The sequence below is a fragment of the Ovis canadensis genome, chromosome 22 (genome assembly GCF_042477335.2).
Source record: "Ovis canadensis isolate MfBH-ARS-UI-01 breed Bighorn chromosome 22, ARS-UI_OviCan_v2, whole genome shotgun sequence".
Taxonomy (NCBI): domain Eukaryota; kingdom Metazoa; phylum Chordata; class Mammalia; order Artiodactyla; family Bovidae; genus Ovis; species Ovis canadensis.
The window spans coordinates 66,918,427-66,937,570 of NC_091266.1; the positions used below are offsets into that span (position 1 = coordinate 66,918,427).

A 19,144-nucleotide genomic window follows, 5' to 3' on the forward strand; every position below is an offset into this window, starting at 1 on the left:
TTCACAGTCCAACTCTCACATCCAAAGCTGAATGGGTGGCTAATCTCCGACAGCAATTTAAGTCCATTAACGCTGTTATCAACTGGAGCAGTCAGTCACCTGATTCTGATTAATTGGCATTTAGGGAGCACAGGTTGAGGTCAGAGGGAACAAGAATGGGATAAAGTTCAGGGTGGAGAGATTAATCATGAGCTCAGGGAACTCAGCTTTAGGGGGACTCAGTGTCACTGCTAGGAACAACTCTCTAATTAAGTTGATTGTTGCGGGCAGGGCTAGCTTTGTAAGTGCTGCTAATAGTCGACTATCTTTTTGCCTTTTTATACAGTTCATGGGATTATCACAGCAAGAATACTAGAGTGGTTTGCCATTCCCTCCTCGGGCAGCAGAGGATGAAGTGGTTGGATGGCATCACTGATTCAATGGACACAAGCTTGGGCAAACTCTGGGAGATGGTGAGGGACCAGGAGGCCTGGCATGCTGCAGCCCATGGGGTTGCAGAGTCAGACACGACTTGGTGAGCGAACAATAACAGCAGTCGCCATGTTGCCTTTAGTGGAGGAATGTTTATGCCCTGGGCTAAAATCCTGGCTCAGCTGTGAGTAGTTCAGGTCTTCCCTGATGGTTCAGACAGTAAAGAACTGCCTCCCGTGCAGGAGACCCAGGTCAGAAAGATCCCCTGGAGGAGGAAATGGCAACCCACTCCAGTACTCTTGCCTGGGAAATCCCATGGACAGAGGAGCCTGGTGGGCTGCAGTCTGCGGGGTAGCAGAGTCGGACCCGCCGGAGCATGCACAGAGTCCTTTCATGTGAGGCGAGGCAATGAGCAGCTCCAAGGGCCAGAGCCCGTCTGCACCATCACAGCGTCCGGGCGAGGACAGCTACGGTGTGGTGTGGCCCGCAGAGGAGCAGCGATGAGCAGGCAGAGCTGTTACGACTACTCTCTGTGCAGAGAGTGAAAGGCCTGGGTCTGCTCTGCATCTTGAAGGCTTGAGAGCTGCAGCTGCAGGAACCGTAGACCCTGCGTGGGGACGTCTACACGCACAGTCGGCAGTGTGATCCGCAGAGGTGCGCTTTCACTGGAAGAGCTCTCGTGTGATAACTGTGTGACAATATGGGATAGAGTCAGATATGGCTGACATTTCAGGAGTCCTGCAGCTGTGGCTGAGGGCCCAGTGGGCAGGGCGGGCTGGGATGCCCTCTGGCTTCCAGCCATAGTTGGCCCAGCTTGGGGTCAGAACCCCCACCGCCCCCTGCCCCAGTGACAAGGCCTGAAGCATCAGAACACAGGCGGGTGGGGTGCAGGCGGTGCGGGTCCCAGCGTGTGGAGAGATGGGGCGGCAGGGCTGAGCCAGGTCTCAGGAGCAGGCTGAGAGCCGCTCCTAGGGAGGGTCATGGGTGTGACCGACGGGTGGAGGGGGACCCAGTCACCTTGTTAGCACAGCCAGGATCCCTGGCCCCTGACCTGTGTCCAGACACACCCACATGCGGGCCATAAAGCCTGGAGCGGCAAGAGCGGGAGGAGCGGGAGCAGGCCTCTGGACACCCGGGCTGCTGGCTGCCTGGGTCTGAAACCGTAGGCCCCCAGAGCACCCTGTGCACCAGGAAGGCGGCCTGACATGAGAAGGTAATGCCCAGCATCCTTAAACCTGGGTCCCCTCCACACCCCGTCTAACCACAGCTTTGCTGGGCGGTCCCTTGGGTCCAGAGCCCCAGCACAGGGACCAGGCTCGGGGCACCTGTGTCCAGAGCTCCGCTTGGTTCTGGACGGGGGTCCAGGCTCTGTCTGGCTGGCACCCCAGGCTCTGGCTCCTCCTGGGTGTTCCGGGCTTGGGGACAGAGCTCTCCCTCCTGAGTCACCAGAATGGTTGCTGTCCCCAGGGCTCCATCTCCAAAGGCCACCCCTGTGGTTCGGGAGCGAGAACCCCTGTCCCTTGGGGCCCCTTGGCCCTGAGAAGCACCTGAGAGCCCCTGGAGGCAGGGGGGAGACACCAGGGTCAGAGGAGGCAGGTCTATGGCTGACAAAATGGAAACGGGGTTAAGAGGCTGAGGTAGGGCTGGAGGCCTGGGGGGTCCTGGGGGGGCGGCAGCTGGGACCCAATGGCTCATCACCCTGGGAGCTGGGGTTGAGCCCGGGAAGTTCTGAGGCTCCTGCTGGGCGCCCCCTCCTGTGGGCCCCTCCTCAAGTCAGAGCTCCCCTGGCCGTCCTGTCCTGGGGGCTCTTCCAGGAATCCCAGCTTGGACACGAGGTGGGCCCATCAGTGACTTGGGGACCTCCTGGTGTTCAGAGCCTCTGCCTAGGGCTCGGCGCCCAGGTCAGGCCAGCGCCCTGCAGACCAGGGCAGGTGCCTGCCCTTTGCCCCCGTGATGTGCCTGGAAACCCCCACCTCGACGTGCTGAGTCACCGGAGGGGCGAAGGTCTCCGTGGGGCTGGAAGCGAAGCTGAGCATCAGGCAGGAAGCCTTGGGCCCCTCCCCAACCACGGCCCCCAGGCCTTTTCCAGGAGCGGAACGCTCCCTACACACAGACAGCTGAGCTGTGCTCGGCAGGTGAGATGGTCTGTTTATTGAAGTGAAACCCCACTGGAGTTTCCAGTCTGGGAAACTGGGCAGCAACCAGTCAGCAGACACAAGGAGCTCGAGCGGCACAGAAGTGGAGGCCGTGCCGGGCAGCAACCTGAGCCCGGAACACGCAGCAGCTGCGGGTGGCCGGCGTGGCGGGCTGCTCTCCACCAGGCCTGGAAGGCAGGGGCTACAGGCCGCTGCCCCCGCGGTGCTAGGCGATCCTGGACTGTCTGGTTTGGATTCTGTCCCGGGAGGGCCCAGACTGCAGTGAGGTCTCAGTTCAGGGCCAGACACGACTGAAGTGGACACACGCAGCAGCAGCAACTCCACAGGGGCCTAGTGTCCTGAGGTTTAATAACGTCCACAGGGGCCTAGTGTCCTGAGGTTTAATAACGTGAGATACCAGGGCACGCACACAGCACACACCTGCACACGTGTGCACCCTAACACGCCTCACGCCCCTGCCGTCAGCCCAGCCCCCTCGAGCGCTCAGGCCAACTCATGTCCCCCGCACCGCCCGCGCCCAGCCTCGGCCGCGCTCCCCAGAAGCCCTGCTCGGGCTTGGTCTTTGAGCTCCTCAAGGTCAGGCTGCAGGTGTCCACGCAGAGCACCCCATCTTTCCTGCCCACGTCTCCGGGGCGGAGGGAAGTGCTGTCTGCCTCTGAGGAGCCACAGGGTATAGCCTTGGGGTGCCGTGGGCCCCAAGAGAGGAGCCCTGAGCTCGCACCCCACCCGTCCCTTGGCCCCAGGCCCTGAGTACGTGGTTCCAGAGCCGCAGGCAAGGCCCGTGGGAAACCAGGGCCTGCAGGGTGGGGATCAGGTGTGAGCCTGGCCTGCGTGTCTTGGTCTGTGACGCTAGCTGTGAACCTGAGCAGAACCCGCCCTGGCTTCCCTGGTTGGACCACTGCTGGCCAGGCCAGGAGTCCTGCCTGGACGCCACAGGGCAGGAGCAGCCCGCCCCTCACCCTCCCCTCTGCCCCCAGGCTCCTGCTGCTCGCCAGCCTGATGGCTGTGTTGCTGCTGGAGGCAGGCTCAGCCCGGACCCTCCAGGTACGTGTGGGCTCCTCACCCAGCCGCCCCCGGGGCTGGAGAAAGGCACCAGCGGATGCGACCGCAGGGCCTGTGGGCACCGGGGGCCTCAGCAGGGTCTGCTGGACAAGTCTCGATGACCCCAGGTGAGCCAGGTGGAAGAGGGGGCCTGGTGAGGTGCCCCTGTGCTGGGAAGCCCAGGACCCCTCCACGTGTGGGGTTGTCCAGGGGGCCACGACTGCTGGGACCATGTCCTTCTGCAGCCCCGGGTCCAGGCCGCCCCGCCCTACAGCCTGCGAGTGCCCAGGTCAAGGGGGAGACGCAGGAGGACAGGCACAGCTGTCCCGCAGCTGCTGGGCCCAGTCACTGCAGTGGGTCGCCGTTTCACCGGCTCCCCGTCCCTGTCGGCCCTGCCGGAAGGACAGGCAGAGGAACTAGCCCCCGTGCTCAGGCCGCAGCCCCTGTGCTGTCCCCAAGGGTCCCCAGAAACCGCAGGGCCTCCAGCCAGAGACCCGGGGCAGGATGGAGCCGGCAGTGCCTCGGGGGCCTCTGTGCGGCCCCTCCCAGCCGCCCCCCACGACTGCACCCTCGGAGCGCTGCGCTGTGCCTCACCTGCGGCCTCGCTCTCCCAGGTCCACGTCCAGACCAAAGGCAAAGTCGGCGCTGAGCAGGACACACAGGAGTGAGTGCCCCTGGCAGTCCTTTCTGTCCCCTGGGCACCTTGGTGGAAGGGGGGTCGTGTCCAGCTTTGGGGAGAGGAGGTACGGGAGCCCCTGAGAGCTGACCAGCGGCACAGAGCGCAGGCCTGGGGGGCTGAGCAGTCCCCTCACCGCCCCACCCAGGGGATCCAGCCCCTCAGCCCCCAGCTCCCTGGCACCCTCTAGGCTGGCGCCCGCTGGGCGGCCAAGGCGGCAGATGATGGCCGTGCGGGCCGGGCGGCCACAGCCCTGTCTGCAAGTCCCGGGCTCCGCTGACCTGCCCTGGCCAAGCCCCCGAGCCTCCTCCAGGGTCCACCCACAGGAGGGGCACGGCGGGGACCCTGGCCTGGGGCTCTGGGCCTGGGACGGGCCTCCTGCTGTGCACGGGATGGGAACCTGCGCTCTGGCTCACAGGGTCTGGGACGCCCACGCGGTCGAGTCTCCGAAGGACGACCAGCTCATCTGGCTACTCATGGCACCCAAGCTCATGGCCCCCAGTGAGGAGCAGAAAGGTGGGGGCAGGCACTGCCCGCTGGGCCGGAGGCCATGGGGTCGGCTTGGATGGATGGATGGCGCCTCGGGAGGGAGATGGAGGCCACAGCCGCTCTGTCTGTCCCCAGGTGCCAAAGCCCTGGCAGAGACCGAGGACACCCTGGGCCGCGTCCTGGGCCCGAGGGAGGGTCCTGAGCCCGACCGGGACAGCCTGTTCCACGCTGGGCCCGAGGAGGCCCTGGAGGAGGCGAGGCCCTGGGCCCGGGCGCTGCCCTCTCTCCAGGTGCTTCACGGGCCTGAGGAGGACCGAGACCACGTCTACCACCCCAGGGAGCCCTGACCCCGCCCCGGCCGGGGAGAAATAAAGCCTGCAGAGGGGGCTGCGTGTCCTCAAGAACAGTGATCGCGGCGCGCCTGCTGTCTGGGAGAAGGGGGCTGCCGGCTGGCCCCACACATGCAGGGTCCCCCTGGTGCAAGCTGAGCCTGGGCCCCGCCCAGCGCCCTCTTGCCTGGCACTAGCTGCTCCCCTGGCCTCCCCAGGTGCTGGGATGGGCGGGGATGGAGCAGCATTGGAAAGCGGGAGGACTGGGAGGAGGGGACCCGGCACTGCTGGCTCAGGGGACCGGGCACGGGCGAGTGGGGCAGGCGGGCCTAGGCTCCGCGTCGGCGGCTCAGCAGGCCCGCTGTTGGCCGTGGGCGCAGGTCACTGGAGCGCACTTGGCATCCACACGCAGGTGTAGAGGGCTCTGGCTGTGGCAGCCACGTTCGGGGTGTAGAGGGGCACACTTGGTACCTGGACCCTCCCCACACCTGGACGGAGCCTGCTCAGGGCTAAGACACACCGAGGTGCCCAGCGGGGGCCTCATGCGCCCTAGGGCCAGCATGTCTCTCCCCCAGTTCCGAGCTCCTCAAGGACCCAAATGGTAGCCTCACCCCCAGATGCACTGCTCAGCAGCGTACAAGCCTCCCAGCCCCATATGGGAGCTGTCGCACCCACAGCACCAATGAAACCACGGCCTGGCAGTGATCTGCACAAAGTGAGAAAGGGAAAGTCGTTCAGTCACGGCCGGCCCTGCGACCCATGGGCTGACTGTACACTCCATGGGATTCTCCAGGCCAGAATACTGGAGTGGGTAGCCTTTCCCTTCTCCAGGGGATCTTCCCGACCCAGGGATCAAACCCAGGCCTCCCGCATTACAGGTGGATTCTTTACCAGCTGAGCCATCAGGGAAGACCTGCTCAAGGTCTGGTCCTAACTGGGGCGGAGCGGTGCTGGTCCCCACCAGGTGCCTCACCACCCTCCAGCTGAGTACAGGGGCAGTGCCGACTCGGCGCCCTGCTCCTGCCCCAGAATCGCCCAGGCCTCAGGCGGCCCTGAACCTCACACGGCCCTGAACCTCACACGGCCCCTCCAGATCACGCTGTCAGCGAGGGGACAGCCATCTCCAGTGAGAATACAGGCGATTGGGCACCACTGTCCTGAGGAGGGCAGACCCGGGTCCACACTGAGCACGGCCTTGGGCAGCCCAGGGGGTGTTTGTGGCCAAAGCTGCCTCCAGCCCTGCTGGAGCCTGGTCACCTTGGGCCCTTCCTGCACCGAAGGCCCAGGCGGAGAGGCAGCGGGCGCTGGGGGCCTCAGGGTGAGCAGGGGACACTGGCGGAGGCCGCGGGCTACTCAGCCCCCTGACTGAGATCCTGGGGAGGTCTGTCACCTGAAACGGCCGTGCCCCTTCTCCTTCATGGCAGTCGGGGTGGAGGGCGTCAGAGGAGCCCCACCTGGCTGGCTTCCCCTGCAACCCCCTAAACTCCCAGGGGCATTCGTGCTGCTCAACCGCCTGAGGGTGCCAAGTCCTTTGACTCTGAGCATGGTCACCTCCCTCTGCCCCCAGTCACGAGGCAACGCTTCTGCAGTGACTGTTGGTGGGGGAGGCACCCGGACACGGAGGGGACAACTGAGGCCAGCCCTCCTGGGAGCCACAGCCTTCTGCCTCGATACAGTGGCCCTGGGTACAGCACCCCCATCTAGGGACGCAGGCTCTTAGCCAGGCGGTGCCCTCCGACCCGCACCTCCACACACCTGAGCTGCCCCGAGTGGGGTGGCTGTGACCCGCGGTGTCACGGGGCGTTGCTCCCCCAGAGGCTGTGCTCTTCCCCGAGTCTGAGCATTTGGTTGAACCCAAGAGTGGAAGCGACAAACAGATTCAAGGGACTAGGTCTGATAGAGAGAGCGCCCGAAGAGCTGTGGACGGAGGCTTGCGACACTGTGCAGGAGATGGCGACCAAAACCATCCCCAAGAAAAAGAAATGCAAAAAGGCAAAATGGCTGTCTGAGGAGGCCTTACAAATAGCTGAGAAAAGAAGAGAAGTGAAAGGAAAAGGAGAAAAGGAAAGATATACCCGTTTGAATGCAGAGTTCCAAAGTACAGCGAGGAGAGATAAGAAAGCCTTCCTCAGCGATCAGTGCAAAGAAATAGAGGAAACCAACAGAATGGGAAAGACTAGAGATCTCTTCAAGAAAATCAGAGATACCAAGGGAACATTTCATGCAAAGATGGGCTCAATAAAGGACAGAAACGGTAGGGACCTAACAGAAGCAGAAGATATTAAGAAGAGGTGGCAAGAATACACAGAAGAACTGTACAAAAAGGATCTTCATGACCGAGATAATCACAATGGTGTGATCACTCAGCTAGAGCCAGACATCCTGGAATGTGAAGTCAAGTGGGCCTTAGAAAGCATCACTACGAACAAAGATAGTGGAGGTGATGGAATTCCAGTTGAGCTGTTTCAAATCCTGAAAGATGATGCTGTGAAAGTGCTGCACTCAATATGCCAGCACTTTGGAAAACTCAGCAGTGGCCACAGGACTGGAAAAGGTCAGTGTTCATTCCAATCCCAAAGAAAGGCAATGCCAAGGAATGCTCAAACTACTGCACAATTGCACTCATCTCACATGCTAGCAAAGTAATGCTCAAAATGAGCTTCCAACGTACAAGTTGTATTTTGAAAAAGGCAGAGGAACCAGAGATCAAATTGCCAACATCTGTTGGAGCATAGAAAAAGCAAGAGAATTCTAGGAAAACATCTACTTCTGCTTCATTGACTATGCTAAAGCCTTTGACTGTGGATCACAACTGTGGAAAATTCTTAAAGAGATGTGAATACTAGACTACCTGACCTGCCTCCTGAGAAACCTGTATACAGGTCAGGAAGCAACAGTTAGAACTGGACATGGAACAACAGACTGGCTCAAAATTGGGAAAGGAGTACATCAATGCTGTATATTGTTACCTTGCTTATTTAACTTATATGCAGAGTACATCATGCGAAATGCCAGGCTGGATGAAGCACATTCTGGGGGAAATATCAATAACGTCAGATATGCAGATGACACCACCCTTATGGCAGAAAGTGAAGAGGAGCTAAAGAGCCTCTTGGTGAAGGTGAAAGAGGAGAGTGAAAAATGTTGGCTTAAAGCTCAACATTCAAAAAACTAAGATCATGACATCCGGTCCCATCACTTCATGGCAAATACACGGGTGAACAATGGAAACAGTGAGAGACTTTATTTCTTCAGGGTCCCAAATCACTGCAAGTGGTAACTGCAACCATGAAATTAAAAGACACTTGCTCCTTGGCAGAAAAGATATGACCAACCTAGACAGCCTACTAAAAAGCAGAGACATAACTTTGCCAACAGAAGTCTGTCTACTCAAAGCTTTGGTTTTTCCCATAGTCCTGTATGGATGTGAGAGTTGGATCATAAAGAAGGCTGAGCCTTGAAGAATTGATGCTTTTGAACTGTGGTGTTGGAGAAGACTCTTGTAAGTCCCTTTAACTGCAAGTAGATGAAACCAGCCAATCCTAAAGGAAATGAGTCCTGAATATTCATTGAAAGGACTGATGGTGAAGCTGAAGCTCCCGTACTTTGGCCACCTGATGCAAAGAACTGACTCATTAGAAAAAACCCTGATGCTGGGAAAGATGGACGGCAGGAGAAGGGGACGACTCGGGAACCACCGAGTCGAGGATGAGATGGTTGATGGCATCACCAACTCAATGGATGTGAGTTGGAGCAAGCTCCAGATCGTGTAGGACAGGGAAGCCTGGCATCCATGGGGTTGCAAAGAGTGGGACATGACTGAACGAGACCCTTCTGGTGGGCACAGGGGATCCCCAGCAAGAGCCTGTACTAACTGAAAAATGCTGTGATACGGCAATCTGTCGTCAGAAACATCTTCGGTCTTCATCCCTGATCCTGGCACGGACGTCCTAAACCCTCGGGACTTGCTGTGATGAGTGCGGCCCTTCACTGTGCGAAAGAGGTGACTCTGGGAAGGTCCCTAAGGATGGGGCCAGTTACCCACCAGGAATCGAGGGTTGGAACTTCCAGCCCCACACCCAGTCCTGAGGGAGGGGAGGGGGCTGGGGGTTGGATCAATCGCCAGTGGCCAGTGCACGTCATGAAGCCTCCAGAGAAAATCAGAAGGCTGGATCTAGAGAGCTCTAGGGCTGCTGAGCCCGTGAGGGGGTGGGGAGAGCGGCAGCCCAGAGGGCAGGGACGCGCCGCCCCCAGGACCCACTCACCTGGTGGTCCCCACGCCCTGTCCTTTTAGGGTGAACGGTGATCCAGGGAGTGGCTTTTTCCCTCAGTTCTGTGAGCTGCTTGAGGAAAGCAATCAAGCCCGAGGAGGGGTGGTAGGAGCCCTGAGTCTACAGCCAGTCAGCTAGAGGCACTTCGGAGTGGCATCTGGAGAAGGGAGTCGTCGGGGCGGTCCTGAGCCTGAGCCTGCGGGACCCGACGCAGCCTGGGCAGGCGGTGCCGGGGCCCAGCTGGACAGCAGGTCAGCCGCTGGGGCCCCAGGAGAAGTGGGGACCAGGATCGCTAAAGGCCGTGGTCCAGAACCGGCAAGAGCCTGACCACTCACGTCAGCAGAGACAGCAGACAGAAGGCCACACCCCCCCGAGAGGACGCTCAGCGTCATCAGCCGTCAGGGAAGGAGAATGAGGGCTGCAGGTGACGCCGGGCGAGTCCCGCTGGGGGGAACAGGCCCCGGGCCGGAAGGCGCATTCTCTGGGGCTGGGGCCTGCTCAGCGGCCTGAAACAGCCTGGGGGCTTCTTACAAAGTCACACACACACGTGCCCTACAGTCAAGCCTTCAACAGGGGTGCTTACCCCACTCATGTTCACAGCAAGCTCATCTGTAACAGCTAAGAGCTGGAAGCAACCCAGAGCCCCCCAGGAGGTGCCGGGGAGCGGGGGAACTCCGCTCAGCAGCAAAGAGGAATCGTGGACTCACACGGCAAGCACCCCACACAAGCATGCTGGGCACAAGCGGCCTTCCGCTTGAGCGAAACTCTGCAAAGTGCCATCCTGGGGGGTGGGGGTGGAGGTGCTGATTCAGCACCCAGAGGAGTTCACCTGAACACGTTAAACGTGATCAGCCACTGCATGAGAATCCACCTCAACAAAGCTGTTTCAAGAGAGGCCCTTCTGTGGCTGGAAGTGGCTGGCTGTGGGGTCAGAGGTCTGAGATTAAGCCCCAGCGGTGGCGGGCCAGAACACAGTCCCCTCCCCAGGCTGAGTCCCAGATCTGCCCAGTGTGCCTATCTGTCCTCCAGATCTACCAGCCCCGGTCCAGACCACGGGAGCCTCCCCCGAGCCCTGGGGATCCCCGGTCACCCCAGCTCCCGCGTCTAGTCCTGTAGTCTGGAGGAGGAAGGAGGGAACCCTCAGGGAGGTACCCTGTGCAGTGGCCAGTGGGACCCCTGCCCACCGTAGTTTGAGACTCAATTTGAGAAGATGCCAGGAGGCCGTCGCTTCCCCTCTGCCACCACCCCGGCCATCCCCAGACGCACTCAGGTTTGTGTGTGCCCAGTCAGTAGGTGCTTAACCACTGGAGCGGGAACACGGCACTGCCCCCCCACCAGCTGACGGTCTGGTCGGTCCCGAGAGCTTCCGGGCCAGCCCCTGACACCTTCCCTCCTACCTTTTGGGCTGAAGGAACGGCCCCAGCCCCTTCTTCAAGGACCACCTTAGTGCTTGCAGCTGAGCAGGACTAGCCCAAGCCCACGCCCACTCAGGGCTGCCCGGGAGGCTGGCACACCCCCTCCAGGCCCCCTGCCCTGTGCTACCTCACCAAGGACCCCCACCCAGACCCCATGTGTGCTCTCCCCACTCACAGGTCTCTCTCTACCTGTGTGCACTCTTGTTCCACATCCCCCTGGACCTGCCAAGCAGGTGACCCAAACCTGCTGGGAGGAAGGCCTTACCTCCCCTCTGAGGATTCACCAGGAGTGAGTGGGGGTCTGCTCTCTGGGGAGCCAACAGCCTCCCTTGCACTCAGCATCAAACAGGCCTCTGTGAGTCAGGAAACCGCTACTGTTTAAAGCTTTGGACCCAGCGCTGGGCACACCACCACACTTTTGCATCATTTCCATAAACGGGATGACCCCGGCCCTGGTCAGCAGAGGCCCACGCAGGGTCCCGGCGGGGCGAGCTTTGGGTGCTGCTGGGGAGGGCCAGGCTGGCTCATCTGGCCACCGGACGGACGTGTCTGCTGGTGGCCTCGGCAGGCTCGGGGGGTGTAGATTCCTCTCTGGGTGGGTGGTCTTCAACAGGCTTAGCACAGGTCTTCAGGAGCCAGCACCCCCTTCTTGAGGATGAGATTCCCGTAGAGGGCTGTCTCCCTGCACAAGGAGCAGGCTGAGCGGCAGGCGGGGATGGAGAGGCCCCAGCTACCCGGACCACCGCTCTGGCGCCCACCCGCGCACGCCCAGGAAACCCCTTGCCTCTCTCATTCCCTGTGGGGTGTTTAGTTCAGGGGCAGGGGCTGCATGGAGGGTGGCGAGAGCTCTGGAGTGGGGACGGGTAGGGACCCTGCTTGGCAGACGTAGCGCAACCCAGTGGGCCCAGTGGATCCAGCCAGAACTCACCCTGTTGCCACAACAGCAAAAGCCTTTTTCGCCCGTTCATAAAACGCAAACCTCTCCACCATCCCCAGGGAGAACTGGAAGGCAGAGTGGGAGGGTTGAAGCTCAGGCCCGAGGGCAATGGGAAACTGCAGGCAAGGGCCCCAAGGACACTGGCCTTCTGACCTGTGCGGACTGGGCAGGCAGGGACACAGGGGGCCGTGGTGGCCACCTGCTTGGGGCCCCAGAATCACCTGAGCTGCAAAATCCCATGGGCAGAGGAGCCTGGTAGGCTGCTGTCTATGGGGTCGCTAAGAGTCAGACACGACTGAGCAACTTCACTTTCACTTTTCACTTTCATGCATTGGAGAAGGAAATGGCAACCCACTCCAGTGTTCTTGCCTGGAGAATCCCTGGGACGGCGGAGCCTGGTGGGCTGTCATCTATGGGGTCGCACAGAGTCGGACACGACTGAAGTGACTTAGCAGCAGCACCAGCCCTCAGAATGGTGGGTGGTGGGGCTACTGTCCAGACCAGGAGCCCCGGGTCCTTTCAGGAAAGTCCCACCCAAGACCTGCCCGGCCCTTTGCAGGACAAGGGGCGACAGGCAGCATCGGGCCAGGCCTCTGGCCACAAGTGGGAGCCAGGAGTACCCTGCTATTCTCAGGATGGGGTGTGTGAGGACCCCCAGGCAGAGTTAGATGAGGGTCCCGGGAGGGAGGGGGTTGGCCGGGGTGGGAGCTCGCATAACCGTGGGCCATAGTTCCGGGGCTGTCTTTCACTTTTCCTGGGCCTCCAAGGCACAGAGGGTCCCTGGGCCCTTTCCCAGTGGGGATCTTAGGCTCACCTCATAGCCAGCCCTGGAAAGGACAGACTGGTAGCTCGTCCACACTGGGGCCAGCAGGCCGTTCTTCCTGTCGCTGGGCACCGGCTCCATGACCACAGCCTAGAGACGGAGAGGCTCGGCTCTGTGGCCACCCCCCTCCCCCCGGGCGCCCTCAGGGCTCCTCTGGTTGGCTCAGCGCCTCGGGAACATGCGTCCTTCCCATCCCCATCAGGGCAAGTGGTCCCTGCGCTCTGGCAGAGGGTAAGCCGAGGCCTGGAGCAGCCTTACCGGGCTCTGCACGTAGGTGTCCAGGGGTAGCAGCTGCAGCACGGCCTCTAGGAGCTGGGGGATGCCCAGGCCTGCGGGCAGAGGACGGCCTCAGACACAGGTGTGAGCGGCCCGCGTGGGAACACTGACGAGGTCACACTGAGTCTCCCCGCCGGAGCCGCGGCCCCTGTCTCTGTCTGCCCCTGCCCACCCCACCTTCACTCTTCCACACAGGCCGTTGGTGGTGACCTCAAACACGTGTCCACCATGAGGGGCAGCCAGGCCACTTTCTTGATCCAAGGAGGCCCTGGAAATGACCCCCTGAGATGATAGTGGGGTCTGAAAAGAGGCCTCTCTTAGCTGCCGTCAGACCTGTCCCGCTTGGCTCCAAGGCCCTCTGCTCTCCTGAAAGTTGGTTTCTGATTGTTAAACTAGCGTGTGTTCACGTACAAAACTGGGAAATACAGAAGCCCGTGAAAAGAAAGGACTGTCCCACCCTCAGAACATCACTGGGGGTGGGAAGCACCAGGCACATCCAAGCCCAGCCCACCTCCATTACCGTCAGGACTGCTAACCCCTCTCTTTCGTGTCCCCTCCAGGACCTGGTCCCGACCCCCAGTCTCACCTCCCACTGTCCCCTTGCGCGACCTGCCCTGCTCCCCCACCCCCCAACCCCACGAGAAGGTGAGAAGGCCGTTAGAGGCGTGTGAGTGTGCGGACACCTGGAACATTTGGGGCCAGGGCGCCAGTGCTGGGTGGAGAAGGAAATGGCAGCCCACTCCAGTGTTCTTGCCTGGAGAATCCCAGGGACAGGGGAGCCTGGTGGGCTGCCATCTGTGGGGTCGCACAGAGTCGGACACGACTGAAGCGACTTAGCAGCAGCAGTGCTGGGATTCCACAGCAGAGCACAAGCTGAGCTCCTGTACTGGGCTGGGCACCACCGCTCGGTCAGGCCTGTTTCCCCATTTGTAAGAGGCCACCAAGTGCTGCGTGAGACGGGGCAGGAGGCCCAGGCTCCCGTCTGGGGGCGGGGGCTGCGGGGAGAATCTGCTGAGACCTCCTGGGTCCCTGGGGCAGTTCCTGCGGGCTTGGTGGGGGCGGGGCAGAGCCTCAGCAGCCGGCGGCCCAGAGCCCAGCGCACCCTCCCACCCACCCTGCGGCAGGCGGGGCTCACCGTCGGCGCGGATCTCCTCCGGGCCGCCTCTACAGATGGAGCTGCTGGGGAAGTTCACGTCTGCAAGAACTGGAGGGCCCGCACGGCCAGACATCAGCGCTGGGTCGGCTCACGTTCCTCGCGCCGCGTGGGGGGCACAGACCCGGAGCCGCAGGGCCGACGCCTGAGGACTCGCCCCGCCCCGCCCGGGTCTGCGATCGCGAGGGACCGGAGCCTGCGCGCCCGAGGACTTGCGGGGTAGCCGAAGGCTGGGCGGGCTCCAGGCGCGCGGCCGCGGTCCCAGGAAGAGGGACCGACGCACACGTCCCAGACCAGCCCGGGCGCCGGCGGTGCGGGCCCGAGGGCCGTGAGCGGACGGGGCTGGAGCGCGGGCTGCGGCGGGGCGTGCGCGGGGGCGATCGGCCCGGACGCCGGGCTGGAGAGGGAACCGGACCTGCCCGCCCCCGCCCAGGCCCGGCGCCCTGCCTGCCTGCGGCTCGCGGGGCCAGCTCTCCCGGAGGCCCGGACCCCGCGCTCACCGATCTCATCTCCGTGCCCCATCCGCGCCAGGGCGAAGAGCAGCTCCGGGGACAGGAGCGCGGGGATGCCCTTGAGCACCACCATGGTCGCGGGCCGCGGGCTGGCGGCCGGGGGCGGGGCTGCGCGGGGCGGGGCTGCGCGGGGCGGGGCTGCGCGGGGCGGGGCTGCGCGGGGCGGGGCTGCGCGGGGCGGGGCTGCGCGGGGCGGGGCTGCGCGGGGCGGGGCTGCGCGGGGCGGGGCTGCGCGGGGCGGGGCTGCGCGGGGCGGGGCTGCGCGGGGCGGGGCTGCGCGGGGCGGGGCTGCGCGGGGCGGGGCTGCGCGGGGCGGGGCTGCGCGGGGCGGGGCTGCGCGGGGCGGGGCTGCGCGGGGCGGGGCTGCGCGGGCGGGGCTGCGGGGGGCGGGGCTGCGCGGGGCGGGGCTGCGCGGGGCGGGGCTGCGCGGGGCGGGGCTGCGCGGGGCGGGGCTGCGCGGGGCTGCGCGGGGGGCGGGACCTGGGGTGGGCAGGGTCTGGACGGAGGGTTCCCCAGCCAAGCGCTGCGGACCAGGGGTCGTTTGGGGAGCGGTGGACACCAGCCCGTCCCAGCGTTGCCGGAACCAGTTCTAGAGAAACTAAGAACCACACTCGGAGAGCTGGAGAACTCAGATTTATCATGTCAGGGGGCCCGGAGGAGTTAACACTCCAAGCTCTAAGCCCCGAGCAAAGGGGTTACAGAGTTTTTGGAGACAGACTATAGTGGGCTTTCTGGTGGCTCAGACGGTAAAGCGTCTGTCTACAATGCGGGAGACCTGGGTCCGATCCTTGGGCCGGGAAGATCCCCTGGAGAAGGAAATGGCAATCCACTCGAGTGCTGCTGCTGCTGCTGCTGCTAAGTTGCTTCAGTCGTGTCCGACTCTGTGCGATCCCATAGATGGCAGCCCACCACGCTCCACCATCTCTGGGGTTCTCCAAGCAATCCACTCCAGTACTACTGCCTGGAAAATCCCATGGACAGAGGAGCCTGGTAGGCTACAGTCCATGGGGTCTCAAAGACCGAGCGACTTCACTTTCCTACAGTGGGCTTCCCTCATGGCTCAGTTGGTAAAGAACCCACCTGCAATGCAGGAGACCTCGTTTGGTTCCTGAGTCGGAAAGATTCCCTGGAGAAGGGATAGGCTACCCACTCCAGTATTCTTGGGCTTGCTTCCCTTGTGGCTCAGCTGGTGAAGAATCCCCCTGCAATGTGGGAGACCTGGGTTCGATCCCTGGGTTGGGAAGATCTACCCACTCCAGTATTCTGGCCTGGAGACTTCCATGGATTGTTTTTTTTTTCACTTGATAGTGGGCAACACTAGCTGTTATACGCTGGTTTAAACTAAGGGAACATCAGTCAAGATAGGGAGGGAGAAGCCTGACCTTTACGCTGACAGGCATGATTCAGCAGGTTTGCAGGGGCTGGGCGATTGCAAAGAGCAGGACAAGGGTGAGTGAGACGAGCTCCAGTTCCTAGCGTTGTGAGTCCCCGCTTTCTGAGACTGCATGATCCAGACCTTGCGAGGAGCAAGCTGAGTCACAGAGGCAGAATGAGCAGGAGGTTATGTAAGATTCTAACTTTTACGCTTCACCAGCAGCCGCCGGTTTTGGGGGCTTCGGGACCCCACTGGGTCCAGGATCCGGAACCCCACATTTGTGCTCGGAGCCCCCCAGTGCCTTCCTTGCTCCAGGCCTCTGTTCTGCCCCCAGGCCTTGCTGACTTGCTCCCCACCCCTTCCAGCCCACAGGGTCTGTGATGCCCTGGGGTGGGGAGGAGAGGGTGGCGGCATAGGGCTGACTTCTTCAGCCAACCCCTTCACACTGGAAAGACCCTGAGGACAGGTGGAGGCGACCTCCTCCCAAGTGCAGAGAGCACCCCTCCCGACCCCCAGGTCAGCCTGCTGAGACCCCTCAGGGGCCTGGCTTGGGGCAGCACCCCTGCTCTGGACAATAGCTCTCTGACTCCACTCTTTGGCCCGGAATCCTGGATGCCAGCTCTGGGGTCACCCCTTTAGGTTCAGTCCTTCAGAGCTGGGAGCACCTACCACTCCGCTTCCGTGTACGGTGTCTCCACCTCCTGTGCGCCGTGCTCAGAGGCTGGGAGAAGACACCCATCACCCCAAAGGGGAGGCCGCAGCCTCAGCCTCCAGGGCTGAGTCAGGACTATGGTCCTGAGGACTGATCTTGGCTGCTGTGTGTGGACAAAGAATGTCCCTGCCATGTTCCCAGGTGGCCCTATTGCCAATGCAGGAGACGGAAGAGACACGGGTTCGATCCCTGGGTCGGGAAGACCCCCTGGAGGAGTGCATGGCAACCCACTCCAGTGTTCTTATCTGGAGAATCCCATGGACAGAGGAGGCCGGCGAGGTCCAGTCCATAGGGTTGCAAACAGTCAGACAAGACTGAAACGACTTAGCACGCATGCACACCATGTCATTGAAAGGATACCGAGGCCACCGAGCCTTCAGCCACTGCAGCTGCACCCGAGCTGCGCCCTGAGGGGGTTTACTACGGAGAAGAAAAAATGATCCTGGCCCTAGATAGCTGAAGTGAAGTGAGTGAAGCCGCTCAGTCGTGTCCGACTCTTTGCGACCCCATACACTGTAGCCTACAAGGCCCCTCTGTCCATGGAATTTTCCAGGCAAGAGTACTGGAGCGGGTTGCCATTTCCTTCTCCAGGGCATCTTCCCAGACTGAGGATCGAACCCGGGTCTCCTGCATCGCAGGCAGACGCTTTACTGTCTCAGCCACCAGGGAAGCCCCTAGACGGCTGAGGTGCATCTTAAAGGCATGATTCCGAGGAGCCCAAACGCTGGCATCTCCCCATGCAGAGGCACTGAACGCACTGAGACGTCTGCTTTTCTTTATTAGCAATGACCTGCTGCTGCTCCAACTATAACCGGTTTTTTGTTTTGTTTGCAAAAACTCCCTATATACACTGGCTCCTCTTGTTACCTGAAGACTGGGTTCGCCTCTCAGTGAGGTCGAAAAGGCCCCACCAAGCTGGCAAAGACGATGAAAAGAAGAATTTATCACTCACAGCAAGTAAGGAAAGCACGAGGGATTTTTCCCACTAGCAAAACTGGGGAAGTTTTAAGCTAAGGGCACCACCAGAGGGGCTTGAGCAGAGAATTCAACATAAAACTGGAGCAAAGGTCAGGTCAACAGAGCCCAAGTCTTTGTTGTCTTAAGTCAGGAGGGTCAGCATCACAAGCCCACCCTCTACCTGGGCGGGAGCCTTAGTTCCTGCAGAACTCAGTGCATTGTCGCGTTTATCCCTTGAGGAGTCACTGCATTTTCTCCGTCCCTGTGTCCCCTTGTGCCTTTAGGGTCACTGATGGCTGACCTGTTCAAGGGCCAGCACCGTGACCAGGCCTAGATCACAAGACGGCTTAGACCAAAACGGGCTGTCTTCCATCAAGAATGCCTCTTATGCTGTGAAAGTGCTGCACTCAATATGCCAACAAATTTGGAAAACTCAGCAGTGGCCATAGGACTGGAAAAGGTCAGTTTTCATTCCCATCTCAAAGGCAATGCCAAAGAATGCTCAAACTACCACACAATTGTACTCATTTTACATGCTAGCAAGGTCATGCTCAAAATCCTCCAAGGTAGGCTCCAATATTATGTGAATCAAGAACTTCCAGATGTACAAGCTGGATTTAGAAAAGGCAGAGGAACCAGAGACCTGATTGTCAACATCCGTTGGATCTTAGAAAAAGCAAGAGAGTTCCAGAAAAACATCTACTTCTGCTTTATTGACTATGCCAAAGCCTTTGACTGTGTGGATCACAACAAACTGTGGAAAATTCTTCAAGAGATGAAAATACCATACCACCTTACCTGCCTCCTGAGAAATCTGTATGAAGGTCAAGAAGCAACAGTTAGAACTGGACATGGAACAACAGACTGGTTCTAAATTGGGAAAGGAGTACGTCCAGGCTGTATATTGTCACTTGGCTTATTTAACTTCTATGCAGAGTACATCATGAGAAACGCTGGAGTGGAGGAAGCACAAGCTGGAATCAAGACTGCCGGGAGAAATATCAATAACTTCAGATATGCAGATGACACCACTCTTACAACAGAAAGAGAAGCTAAAGAGCCTCTTGGTAAAGGTGAAAGAGGAGAGTAAAAAAGCTGGCTTCAAACTCAGCATTCAGAAAACAAAGATCATGGCATCTGGTCCCATCACTTCATGGCAAATAGATGGGGAAACAATGGAAATAGTTAGAGACTTTATATTCTTGGGCTCCAAAATCACTGTAGATTTGACTGTAGCCATGAAATTAAAAGATGCTTGCTCCTTGGAAGAAAAACTATGACAAACCTAGACAGCATATTCAAAAGCAGAGACGTTACTTTACTGACAAAGGTCTGTATAGTCAAAGCTATGGTTTTTCCAGTAGTCATGTATGGATGTGAGAGCTGGACCATAAAGAAAGCTGAGTGCCAAAGAATTGATGCTTTTGAACTGTGGTGTTGGAGAAGACTCTTGAGAGTTCCTTGGACTGCAAGGAGATCAGATCAGTCAACCCTAAAGGAAATCAGTCCTGAATATTCATTGGAAGGCCTGCTGCTGAAGCTCCAATCCTTTGGCCACCTGGTGTGAAGAACTGACTGACTGGAAAAGACTCTATGCTGGGAAAGACTGAG

At 60.2% G+C, this 19,144-nt stretch overlaps 2 protein-coding genes and 1 long non-coding RNA gene across 4 annotated transcripts; 1 reads left to right on the top strand and 2 right to left on the bottom strand.

Moving 5' to 3' along the window:
• The first annotated feature begins 1,514 nt into the window (after positions 1-1,514).
• PRAP1 (proline rich acidic protein 1) lies at positions 1,515-5,183 on the top strand. 2 transcript variants are annotated; one of them, XM_069567461.1, is made up of 5 exons: positions 1,515-1,624; positions 3,545-3,611; positions 4,223-4,272; positions 4,703-4,800; positions 4,909-5,183. In XM_069567461.1, the coding sequence occupies exons 1-5, from the start codon at positions 1,617-1,619 to the stop codon at positions 5,118-5,120; spliced, it is 435 nt and encodes a 144-aa protein (XP_069423562.1). In that variant the 5' UTR covers positions 1,515-1,616; the 3' UTR covers positions 5,121-5,183. The 2 variants fall into 2 exon arrangements, with proteins under 2 accessions (XP_069423562.1, XP_069423563.1); XM_069567462.1 differs by lacking the exon at positions 1,515-1,624 and adding an exon at positions 2,398-2,546.
• Positions 5,184-11,142: 5,959 nt separating this feature from the next.
• On the bottom strand, positions 11,143-14,608 carry FUOM (fucose mutarotase). The gene is made up of 6 exons (XM_069567459.1): positions 14,478-14,608; positions 13,960-14,028; positions 12,807-12,877; positions 12,540-12,638; positions 11,717-11,790; positions 11,143-11,470 (listed from the first exon to the last, which is right to left on the bottom strand). The coding sequence occupies exons 1-6, from the start codon at positions 14,560-14,562 to the stop codon at positions 11,404-11,406; spliced, it is 465 nt and encodes a 154-aa protein (XP_069423560.1). The 5' UTR covers positions 14,563-14,608; the 3' UTR covers positions 11,143-11,403.
• A 501-nt stretch (positions 14,609-15,109) lies between these two features.
• On the bottom strand, positions 15,110-17,978 carry LOC138427634 (uncharacterized). Its single transcript, XR_011252093.1, has 3 exons — positions 15,872-17,978; positions 15,570-15,691; positions 15,110-15,450 (listed from the first exon to the last, which is right to left on the bottom strand). It is a non-coding gene; the product is annotated as an uncharacterized lncRNA (long non-coding RNA).
• Between the last annotated feature and the right edge of the window lie 1,166 nt (positions 17,979-19,144).

Excerpts from the sequence above, each read along its gene's own strand:
- PRAP1 (XM_069567461.1), top strand. Across the intron at positions 3,612-4,222 it reads GCTCAGCCCGGACCCTCCAG|GTCCACGTCCAGACCAAAGG; the intron begins GTACGTGTGGGC and ends TCGCTCTCCCAG. Across the intron at positions 4,273-4,702 it reads GCTGAGCAGGACACACAGGA|GGTCTGGGACGCCCACGCGG; the intron begins GTGAGTGCCCCT and ends TCTGGCTCACAG.
- FUOM (XM_069567459.1), bottom strand. The coding sequence starts at position 14,562 with ATGGTGGTGCTCAAGGGCATCCCCGCGCTCCTGTCCCCGGAGCTGCTC. Across the intron at positions 12,639-12,806 it reads ACACCTACGTGCAGAGCCCG|GCTGTGGTCATGGAGCCGGT; the intron begins GTAAGGCTGCTC and ends CTCCGTCTCTAG. Across the intron at positions 11,471-11,716 it reads TTTGCTGTTGTGGCAACAGG|GGAGACAGCCCTCTACGGGA; the intron begins GTGAGTTCTGGC and ends CTCCTTGTGCAG.